Source organism: Giraffa tippelskirchi, chromosome 10 (genome assembly GCF_054371585.1).
Source record: "Giraffa tippelskirchi isolate mGirTip1 chromosome 10, T2T-mGirTip1v1.2.pri, whole genome shotgun sequence".
NCBI classification, from domain to species: Eukaryota; Metazoa; Chordata; class Mammalia; order Artiodactyla; family Giraffidae; genus Giraffa; species Giraffa tippelskirchi.
This window is the reverse complement of record NC_137284.1, coordinates 11,331,162-11,342,814: the sequence shown is the minus strand read 5'-3', so window position 1 is coordinate 11,342,814 and position 11,653 is coordinate 11,331,162. Positions and strand designations below refer to the sequence as shown.

General features: G+C 45.0%; 1 protein-coding gene across 1 annotated transcript in view; it reads right to left on the bottom strand.

Annotated features, from left to right (window-relative positions):
• Nucleotides 1-2,275: 2,275 nt before the first annotated feature.
• LOC145522391 (pregnancy-associated glycoprotein 2-like) overlaps nt 2,276-11,653 on the bottom strand; it is a 34,115-nt gene continuing 24,737 nt past the window's right edge. Inside the window, exons 2-7 of the mRNA XM_081531137.1 lie at nt 7,572-7,609; nt 6,999-7,192; nt 5,943-6,059; nt 4,301-4,441; nt 4,116-4,215; nt 2,276-2,422 (exon numbers count right to left, since the gene is read on the bottom strand). Of these exons, the coding sequence (XP_081387263.1) occupies nt 2,276-2,422; nt 4,116-4,215; nt 4,301-4,441; nt 5,943-6,059; nt 6,999-7,192; nt 7,572-7,609 (737 nt within the window). The remainder of the gene's footprint in view (nt 2,423-4,115; nt 4,216-4,300; nt 4,442-5,942; nt 6,060-6,998; nt 7,193-7,571; nt 7,610-11,653) is intronic.

Below are 11,653 nucleotides of genomic sequence, written 5' to 3'. Positions count from 1 at the left end.
GGCAGACTAACATCACTAATGATCTTTGAGTAACAGTTGCCTGGTTACACGATGAGGGCCAGTTGTGCCCAGCAATGACCACCTGCTAAGGTCTGTGAAAGAGCGAACTCTGTTACAAAATTAATCCCATTTTATCAATAAGCAACAAATTAAGAGGCTGAGTAATTTGTTCAAGGTCCTGTAGCTAGTAAAAGGTCAACCTCGGATTTCAATCCAGAATATGGGTTCTCAAGACTTGAACACGATTCACTGTCTTTCAGGCCATGTTAACTATTTAGCACTGAGGTGTGGTGAGAACTCCTACTGAAATCCCAACCCCCAAAACACCTTAGAAAGATAGAAATGTAAAAAATTCTTCCTCCTGGAGTGTACATGCCAATGTTTCAGATTGTTGCAGCAGATCACTTCAATGGTGTTTTGAGGCAAGTGACAAATGCATAATGGGTGCTTTGCTTTTGGTAAGTCCTGTAGGTAGTTAGATGACTAAATATCTGGTTACTTCATTGCATGGTTGGAATCACCCTTGGAAAAGAAAGTTAGTTCAGGTTCACAAGTATTTCTTCACTAAACAGCAGGCATAGGAAGGTTTCTAAGGCAACTGCAGCTGTTCTAGACATGAGAGGCCGAATGGGGACAGTTCCATTTAACAGGCTGAGATTGGACTGTGCAGGTTGCCATAGTAACAGCTTCCTGTTAGCAGATGTGGGGAACCGACAAGAGACCAAGAGCCTTTACAACTCTCCTTGCAGTGTGATTTTAGCCTAGAAGTATTTGGCAAGGAAAGACTGGCTGGTAAGTGTGAGGAGGGGAGTAAGCGAAGCCAGCACTTTAGATCCTGATGGAGCCAGGAAAACAGGAGTGCTGCTCAGTCAGAGTTCCCTGTCATGGTTCAGAAACAGCAGTCATTTTGCTTGACTCATATTGAGCCCTGGGGGTGGCAGGAGTTGTCTCTAAACAGAAGATTGCCACCTTAAGAGGCAGAATAATTCATATTTGTTCCAGACTCAGGAATTCAAAAAGCCTTCTCAGGGCTACTTGCTCCTCCCAGGCACACATGCAATGTCCAGGGTGGAATTATCATCATGATGCCCACTTTCCAGATGAGGAAACCGAGGTTAAGGGACTTGATCAAGGCCACACAACTAGGGATATGAGGAGCCAAAGCACCAACTTAGGACACCAGTTCCCAAATTATGTGGTTTTGCTCTGCGCCCACCCGTGATGAAGGGTGGTGATCTGACAATTGTTTAGGCAGAAGCAAGCAATATTTAGGTTTAAAATGAAGAAAGTAGGGAAAACAACTGACCATTCAAATATGACCTTAATCAAATCCCTTGTGATTATACAGTGGAAGTGACAAATAGATTCAAGGGATTGAATCTGGTAGACAGGGTGCCTCAAGAACTAATGATGGAGGTTTGTAACATTGTATAGAAGGCAGTGATCAAACCATCCCCAGGAAAAAGAAATGCAAGAAGGCAAAGTGGTTATCTGAGGATGACTATAAAGTGCTGAGAAGAGAAGTGAAAGCAAATGCAAAAGAGAAAGTTAAAACCAAAGGAATGCAGACTTCCAGAGAATAGCAAGGAGAGACAAGAAAGCCTTCTTAAGTGAACAGTGCAAGAAATACAGGAAAACAATAGAATTGCAAAGACAAAACATCTCTTCAAGAAAATTGGAAATTCCATACTAATATGTGATCTGAGGTGGACTAGTCAGAGCACTCCCTTGAACCCTCAAGTCTCTGAGCTTCGTTCCTTATGGCTTAGATGCCTTAGGGATATAAAACCCTTGGGCAGGTAGCTCTGGACTCCCTCACTTGGTGTAGAAGCCTTAAGGAAGAAAGCTGTCAGGCTAAGACAATCAAAGAAGAGAGAGGGGAAAGAGCGAGGGTGAGAAAGAGAGAACTGATGACTTCTGATTTCTTGGGTCCAGTCACTGAGATCTTTCTATCTGCTCTGGTTCCTATGTACAGGGTCTCCAGTGTTCTTCCGAAAAATCTCCCCTTTCCTTGAAACCAGCTGGAGTTGAGCTCCTCTCACTAGTGGTTCAGACTTGGTTCTAGATCCTCCCTGATTATTATGCACCTCCCAGACCCAAACAGAGGCACTCATTTGTTTTAGCACCATTAAGAGTGAAACATTTTATTCTTTACTGAGAATAGGGTTTGCAGAGCACCAAACACTGGTCACCAGCATTGCTGGACAGGAGTGCCCTAGTGTGAGCGAGTGTGTGTTAGGAGAGGCCCAATTGATTCCCGAACCAGTCCAAGCATTTACACTGCCGGAGCCAGGCCAATCCTTTCATTGTTTCGATCACAAACCGAGAAGTACTGTCTTAGGAAGACGTCACCCAGGATCCAGGTCTCTGGAGAGCTAGTTTCTGTGCCCCCATGAAAGATGCTATGGCAGAAGTTTTGATCCTGGGGGAGTTAGAGACACACATCAGTCAACCTGAGCACTTTCCTGTGACTCCCTCCTCAATATCCAGACCTGGCACACTTCTTGGTTTTATTTCTCTCTTTTGGTAAGTATCAGTTGATTTTCTCAGCAGCTGGGGGTTTGAGGGTTCATCCAAAACCAAAAAGGGCCAAGATGTGTGGTTGCCATATGGCAGGAGTGTGGGGAGGGGAAGATTGGGAGTTTGGAATTATCAGATGCAAAGTAATATACAGAGGGATGATAAGCAAGAAAGTCCTACTTATAGTGCAAGGAACTATATTCAATATTTATTGATTAACTAATGAAAAAGAATATATATATTTCTATATGTACAGCTAAATCACTTATCTGTGCAGCAGAACTTAAGGCAACACTGAAGACCAGCCACACTGAAAAACAGATTTTTAGAAAAGAACAAGAGTGTCCCCGAGTTCTCCTCACACTCTCTGTTTCTTTCCTTCTGACTCCTGCTCGTTTTTTTCTCTGCAGAGAATGCCTGTTCTTCTCCTGAATCCCCACAACTAGCTCTTTTTTTTTTTAACTTTTAATTTTATTCTGGAGTATAGCTGATTAACAATATTCTGAGTTTCAGGTGGACACTAAAGGGACTCAGTCATACATATACATGTATCCTTGTCCCAAAGACACCCCTCCCACCCAGGCTGCCACTTAACATTGAGCAGAGTTCCCTGTGCTATACAGTAGCTCACTGTTGGTTATGCTTGTTAAATACATTCAAAGCAGTGCTCACTACATGTTATTTAAGACTTCACTCAGGGCCTCTGTGAAGCCTGCTTGGACCCACACTCAGCCTATGGCCACTCCAGGTTTGGCTGGGTGACTTATTCTGGTCTCCATCCCCACCCATCGGTCCATAGCCCTCCTCAACCCTAAGTCCCCAGGGTCCCTTTGCAGAGCACCAGGGATGCCATTTGCATAGAATCCAGGGCAGATTTGCCTAGACCCAAGCATTCCTCCTTATGGCACCATGAGTCAGGGGTTTTAGGATTACGGCAATTCCCTCTCTTCCTCAAAGCCTTCTTTGAGCCCAACATCCTGCTCTGAACTCCCACAGGGAGCTGACGTGAAGCCTCCACCCTGTGTCAGGGCTGAGCAGTCACTGTGCACCCTTTATTCACCTTAGCATCCAACCTCCTCACAGAGGAGGAATTGGCACTTAGCAAGGGGAAGTTGCAGTCAAGGTCTAAGGTAGCCCTGTAATTCATTATAACCGGGACTATTTCAAGAAGGAAAGGGAGACTGTTAATCATTATGGTGGGGCAGCACACAGGGACTGCCACCAGCCAATCCCCCTGTCCCATGTCTTATTTTAGGGATCACTAGAGCTGACTTTCCGTGTTCCTGCTTCTGAGGACTCTAGTTGAACTGAAGGTCTATGAGGGTAGAAGGCCTTAGTGTTCCCCTATCCTTGTGACTCCCACCATGCCATCATGGAGTACTGTCACCACATTTATTTCAGAAGGACAGATGTCCTAGACTATCCTCTATTCTCAAGCGGTTGATTTTGTGGGAGGTGCTGGCCCAGCCACAGGGGCTCAGCAGCATCTGCAATGGTGTGGCTTGGCCTGCAGAGGGTGCCCTCCTCCCAGCAGTAGCCCAAGGGTTCCTGCAAACCAGAATTTAGAGAACCAACCCTCAGAGTCGATCCCTCACTTTGATTATGTAGGCCTGAGGGGGCACTGGATAGTTGATGCCATTGATGTTGAAGATGACAGGAGGCAGGGTCTTGATGGCATCACATGAAACCACATACCGTTAGAGAGAAGGAGAGAGGTTGGCCCAGAGGATCCTTATTATGTGGGGAGACTGGGAGTGACCCTGTGGCATGACCCTTCACCTCAGAGCCCTCGGGCCTGGCGTTCATGAGCTTGTGGATGTTGGTGACTTGTCCTGTTGGGCCATGGATCACTGATGTCCTGGTGTCCAAACGTGCCTGACATCCACCAGAACAAGCAGCAGCACTCCCGTTCATGCTGATACTGAGAGACAGTAGGACAAAGCGGGCATCAGGGTCATGCGGAAGGCTCCCTCACAGCTGCCCCCTGCCTGACTGTCTCCTGAACACAGCTTCATCTCTTGCGCTGACTTTTCCTTTGCTCTGATCACAGCACCTTCCTTGACATCCTTGAATGCAGTACTTGAATACACCAGGCTCTTTTGTACCTTGGCACAAGCTGGTCTTCCTTCCTAGAAGAACCCCCTCCCCTTTGACTAGCTAATTTCTACTCACCTTCCAGATTCCAGCTTAACTGTCATGGTTTCAGGGAAGACTTTCCCCTGGTGTATATCAGTCTCCTGTCTTGGTCACTCTCTGTAGACCCTTCCTCATGTCTAGCATTTACCAAAGTGACAATTCACTTTGTGTGTGTGTCATTTCTTGTACATTTGCCTTCTTAGTTGTGAGAGCAAGTTTTATTCTCTTCGTGTCCCTAAAGTTCCTGGCACACAGGGAATGCACAATACCTGTTTGTTTAATGAGTGAATGAAGACTGAAAATAATGAATGAAGACCATCCAGAGAGCTGTATCTGATGTCTCACCAACAACGAGACAGACACACAGTGAAACTGGAGGTTTCCTGTGGCAGCAAATTCTCATGGGGTGGGGGAGACAGGCTGGCCTGGGAGAGGGTGTCTCTGAGCAGCACAACCTTTCTGGGCTCAGACACTGAGACTCGGACCAGGCGATACCTGACTAGACACAGAACCTCAAAGGACAGGTAAGCTTTTATCTCAAGGTACAACACAGAATCTCATCAAATATTACCTCTTGTTCTCAAGCCTCTCCTTGACCCCACCTTCCCGAATCTCCCAGTTATAGCCCCTACCCCACTCTGTGCCCAGGGACCTGGGGTGTCCCTTTTTATGAGTCGCTTTCGGGTCCCAAGACTGTGGCCAACCTCTCTCCACTGCTGGCTAGCTTCTCCCTAAGGAGACCAGTTTTCGCCGTTTCTTCAGGACTTTCCCTATTTTTAACTGACATTTATCTGTACTGAGAAGTTCCCTGGTCCTATGTAGCCCTGGACAATTGGTCATCTTATCACAGCTCTGTTCAGGCTGAGGAAATTCTCCCTGATCCTCTTTTCACCACACTGTCTAGTCCTCTAACCATGCTCCCCACCTCACACTCAGGGATGCAGTCCTCCCCCAGCTGCACAGGCCTCTCTGGACCCTGTGATGGACCCTGTTCAGAGCCCTGGTCAGGAGGCCTGGGGTGATTATGAACCCATGGGTGGCTTGTGTATCTATGTGTTTCTGTGTTTGTTTATGTGTGTGTTTGTATGTGGCTCTGTGTGTGTACTTGTGTGTCTCTGGCTGGCTATGCATGTTTATATGTGCCTACTTGTGTCTTTGCATGTGTGTCTGTGTGTCTGTCTGTGTCGCTGTGGGTGGTGTGTACGTCTGTTGACTGTGTGTCTGCCTGTGTCTATGTACAGATGTGGGAGCATCACTTGGGGTGACCCTCAGAGGGAGAGGCTTACCAGTTCATGCTTATCTTCCAGTAGCGAGTTTGGGACAGTGGTACCCAGTTGAGCTCTCCCTTGTAGTAGCAGTGGTCCACCCCACCAAACATTACCACACTGCCCTCTGGCTTGCATCTATAGAGAGAAGAGAATGGGGGATCCTTGGAGGACAATAACAACAGCACTGTCTGAGAGCTGTGCTTTTCTACCCATCAAGTCCCTAATAAGGTTCCCATCTACAGATGCAGAAATCGAGGCTAGGAGTGATTGAGAACCAGATCAAGGTCGGTCGCTGGCTAATGAGTGGCACAGAGGAGGTTAGAATTGGGCCACCTGGCCAGGCTCCACCCATTCAGTCTTCAGAAGCGGCCCTGGACCTCCTGTGATCTGAGTGCCCAGATACTCTCAGAGGACAGTGTGCTGAAGGGTTTTGGCTTCCCCCTTGGCCAGCCTTTTTTTCTTTTTTTTTTTTTTCAGAAAAATCAAGACCTGAAAGCACTAAGGGTGTGGCTTCAAGTCACACAGGGTTGGCTTCAAGGGCCTGTGACCTGTGCTGTCCATTGGGCCCCACACTCAGCAGGGCCCCCACCTCTGCTCTCCCTGTCTTGAAACTCCCAATACTTGTTGAAAAAGGATTCCAACACTTTTATTTCTGGTCCAATTCTTTCATTTTGCACTGGCTCCTAAAAATTGTGTAGCTGGTCCTGGGTGCTTAGTGAAATGTTAGTGACGAAGGAAAGATTTCCACCATCCCTCTCTTTCCTTCCATGTCAAATTCATTAGCAAATCCTGTTGTCTTTTCTTCCAACTTGTATCCTGACACCTTGCATTAGTCTTCCTTTTCCCTCACCCCCTACACCAACCCCCGCTCTTGCATCCAGGAGCATGGTTGTGTTCCAATGAAACTTTATTTATAAAAGCCAGTGGTGAAGCCGGGTGAGGCCCTGGGACCATAGTTATCCTGGGTTAGGTTATCTCTCTGGATATTTCTGTATCAATTGTTGCATAATTTTCATGCAACCGAAAGCATCTTACAACTAATTTGGAGAGAGGGATTGTCCAGCTCACACTTACTTGTTCAAGTAGAAGGCAAAGACAAGCTCAGAAAAGGCACCTTGCAACCATAAGTTGTCAAAGACGGGGATGGCACCTTCGATGCCGATGGAGGGGAAGGCCAAGCCCAGGATGCCATCAAAGGGTGCACCATCAAACCCGTATTCCTCCAGGCTTAGGCCAAATGACTGTTTAAGGCCAACAAGTTTCCCGATCTGTAGGTGAGAAGAGTGTTCCCTCATAAAGGTTTGTTAAGTGGGTCTAGGCTTGGGCTGAGGAAGAGATGCCATTAGCTCTACAGAGAAGAATTGAAGTCTTTCTGTGTCCTCGGTAGACCTCAGATGGTTAGACCAAGCTGGGAGGGGAATTTGGGTTCCATTTATGTGCTCTGTGGATTTAGACAGAGTGCTCAGGGCTAGTGCACTGGGATGACTCTGAGGGATGAGATGGGGAGGGAGCTGGGAAGGAGGCTCAGGATGGGGAACACATGCACACCCATGGCTTATTCATGTCAATGTATGGGAAAAACCACTACCATATTGTAAAGTAATTCAGTTCAGTTCAGTTCAGTTCAGTCGCTCAGTCGTGTCCGACTCTTTGCGACCCCATGAATTGCAGCACGCCAGGCCTCTCTGTCCATCACCAACTCTCAGAGTCTACCCAAACCCATGTTCATCGAGTCAGTGATACCATCCAACCATCTCATCCTCTGTCGTCCCCTTTTCCTCCCGCCCCCAATCCTACCCAGCATTAGGGTCTTTTCCAGTGAGTCAACCCTTCGCATGAGGTGGCCAAAGGATTGGAGTTTCAGCTTCAACATCAGACCTTCCAACGAACACCCAGGATTGATCTCTTTTAGGATGGATTGATTGGATCTCCTTGCAGTCCAAGGGACTCTCAAGAGTCTTCTCCAACACCACAGTTCAAAAGCATCAATTCTTCGGTGCTCAGCTTTCTTCACCGTCCAACTCTCACATCCATACATGACCACAGGAAAAACCATAGCCTTGACTAGATGGACTTTTGTTGGCAAAGTAATGTCTCTGCTTTTAAATATGCTATCTAGGTTAGCCATAACCTTCCTTCCAAGGAGTAAGCGTCTTTTAATTTCATGGCTGCAGTCACCATCTGCAGTGATTCTGGAGCCCAAAAAAATAAAGTCTGACACTGTTTCCACTGTTTCCCCATCTACTTCCCATGGAGTGATGGGACCAGATGCCATGATCTTAGTTTTCTGAACGTTGAGCTTTAAGCCAACTTTTTCACTCTCTTCCTTCACCTTCATCAAGAGGCTCTTTAGTTCTTCTTCACTCTCTGCCATAAGGGTGGTGTCATCTGCATATCTGAGGTTATTGATATTTCTCTCGGCAATCTTGATTCCAGCTTGTGTTTCTTCCAGCCCAGCGTTTCTCATGATGTACTCTGCATATAAGTTAAATAAGCAGGGTGACAATATACAGCCTTGACGGACTCCTTTTCCTATTTGGAACCAGTCTGTTGTTCCATGTCTAGTTCTAACTGTTGCTTCCTGACCTGCATACAGGTTTCTCAAGAGACAGGTCAGATGGTCTGGTATTCCCATCTCTTTCAGAATTTTCCACAGTTTATTGTGATCCACACAGTCAAAGGCTTTGGCATAGTCAATAAAGCAGAAATAGATGTTTTTCTGGAACTCTCTTGCTTTTTCGATGATCCAGCAGATATTGGCAATTTGATCTCTGGTTCCTCTGCCTTTTCTAAAACCAGCTCCAACATCTGGAAGTTCACGGTTCACGTATTGCTAAAGCCTGGCTTGGAGAATTTTGAGCATTTCTTTACTAGCACGTGAGATGAGTACAATTGTGCGGTAGTTTGAGCATTCTTTGGCTTTGCCTCTCTTTGAGATTGGAATGAAAACTGACCTTTTCCAGTCCTGTGGCCACTACTGAGTTTTCCAAATTTGTTGGCATATTGAGTGCAGCACTTTCACAGCATCACCTTTGAGGATTTGAAATAGCTCAACTGGAATTCCATCACCTCCACTAGCTTTGTTCATAGTGATGCTTTCTAACGCCCACTTGACTCAGCCATTAAAAAAAATACATTTGAATCGATTCTATTGAGATGGATGAAACTGGAGCCCATTATACAGAGTGAAGTAAGCCAGAAAGAAAAACAACAATATAGTATACTAATGCATATATATGGAATTTGAAAGATGGTAATGATAACCCTATATGCGAGACAGAATAAGAGGCACAGATGCATAGAACAGTCTTATGGACTCTGAGGGAGAAGGTGAGGGTGGGACGTTCTGGGAGAATAGCATTGAAACATGTATATTATCATATCTGAAACAGAACACCATTCCATGTTCGATGCATGAGACAAATGCTCGGGGCTGGGGAAGTGGGATGGCCCGGAGGGATGGGATGGGGAGGGAGGTGGGTGGGGGGTCCGGGAAGGGGAACACATGTAAACCCATGGCTGATTCATGTCAGTGTATGGCAAAAACTACTACAGTATTGTAAAGTAATTAGCCCCCAACTAAAATAAAAATAAAAAATAAAAAAATAAAAAAAATAAAAATAAAATCCCAACCAAAAATGTGACTTCCCTGGACCTGGAGCTGATGTATTCACTTTTGCATCCACAGGTCTTAGCAGTACACTAAGTTCCCTATTCATCATAGTCCTCTTCATCATAGGGAACTAGAATACAAAAGTATCAAGTCAAGAGATACCTGGAGTAACGGGCACGTTTGGCCTTGGAGAACAAAATGAAGCAGGGCACTCTACATTCAGAGTGGAATATCTTCTAAAGAAAAACAAAAATACCACCCATCCAAAACAAAACCAAAGAAAACCAAAAGAAAAAAAGGAAAGGAATCTGAAACTATATTCAACTACTTATTGTTGCTGATATTGCTTCTGTTCTTGTGACAGTATGGTATGTATGTTACAAGTTAAAGCAAGTCAGCAATGAAAGTTAATGTTGTTCTGAAGTAAGACTTTCAGTGGTTAGAGAAAAGAGGTTCACACATAACATAAAGAAGCTTAAGTAAAACCCTGCTGTCTTAAATCTTGAACTGAAATCAAAAGTTTGTACCAACTGATTATATTCCTTTTTATTTTTTTAAGGAATATCTCTACTTCCTGCTCTGACTACTGTAAAGCCTAGAAACAATGACAACTTGAAAACAGTGACTATCTTGAGGTCTAACATGTAGCCTCTAAATGCATTTCCCACCAGACAATCCATGAATTCTTAACGAGATGTGTAATTTCAGGACTGGGTAAAGAAATGCACCAAAAAAAACTGGAGCCCATTATACAGAGTGAAGTAAGCCAGAAAGAAAAACAACAATACAGTATACTAATGCATATATATGGAATTTGAAAGATGGTAACGATAACCCTATATGCGAGACAGAATAAGAGACACAGATGCATGGAACAATTTTATGGACTCTGAGGGAGAAGGTGAGGGTGGGACGTTCTGGGAGAATGGCATTGAGACATGTGTATTGTCATATGTGAAAGAGAGCACCATTCCATGTTCGATGCATGTGACAAGGGCTCAGGGCCGGGGCAATGGGATGATCCAGAAGGATGGGATGGGGAGGGAGGTGGGTGGGGGGTCCGGGAAGGGGAACACATGTAAACCCATGGCTGATTCATGTCAATGTATGGCAAAAACTATTACAATATTGTAAAGTAATTAGCCCCCAACTAAAATAAATAAATTTATAAAAAAAAAAAAAAGAAGAAGAAAAAATAAATAAATAAAATAAAATTATAACAACAAACTGAAAAAAAAAAAAAAGAAATGCACCAAATAATCTTGGGAATCTTGAAGGACCAGAAAGTTGAGGGACTTCAGAGACCAGTGGGGCCTGGACAGAAAGCTTAGGAATTCATACGGAGAGGCCAGAAGGGGGATAATTTTAGCATAAATCCCTATCGATTGAAATAAATTAAACGTATAAATGTCAGAAATTTCAAATGGCAATGTTGTTCAGCTGCCCAGTCATGTCCAACTCTCTGTGACCCCATGAACTGCAGCACGCCAGGCTTCCCTGTCCCTCACCATCTCCTAGAGTTTGCCCAAGTTCATGCCCATTCCATTGGTGATGCCGTCCAGCCCTGTTATCCCCTGGCCCCTTCTTCTCCTTCTGCCTTCAATATTTCCCAGCATCAGGAACTATTCCAATGAGTCAGCCTTCGCCACAGGTGACCAAAATACTGGAGATTCACTTCAGCATCATTCCTTCCAATGAATATTTAAGGTTGATTTCCCTTAAGATCGACTAGTTTGATCTCCTTGCTGTCCAAGGGACTCTCGGGACTATTTTTCAGCATCACAGTACAAAGTCATCAGTCCTTTGACATTATGCTTTCCTACGGTCCTGCTCTCACAACCGTATGCGGCCAGTGGGAAAACATTAGCCTTGTCTATATGGACTTTTGTCAGCAGAGTGATGTCTCTGCTTTTCAACACACTGTTTGTGTTTGTCATAGCTTTCCTGGTAAAAAGCAATCGTCTTCTGATTTCGTGGTTTCAGTCACCATCCACAGTGCTTTTAGAGGCCAAGATGAGGAAGTCTGTCACTGCTTCCACCTTTTCCCTTCTATTTGCCATGAAGTAATGGGAGTAGACACCATGACCTTAGCTTATTAATATTTAGTTTTAAGCTG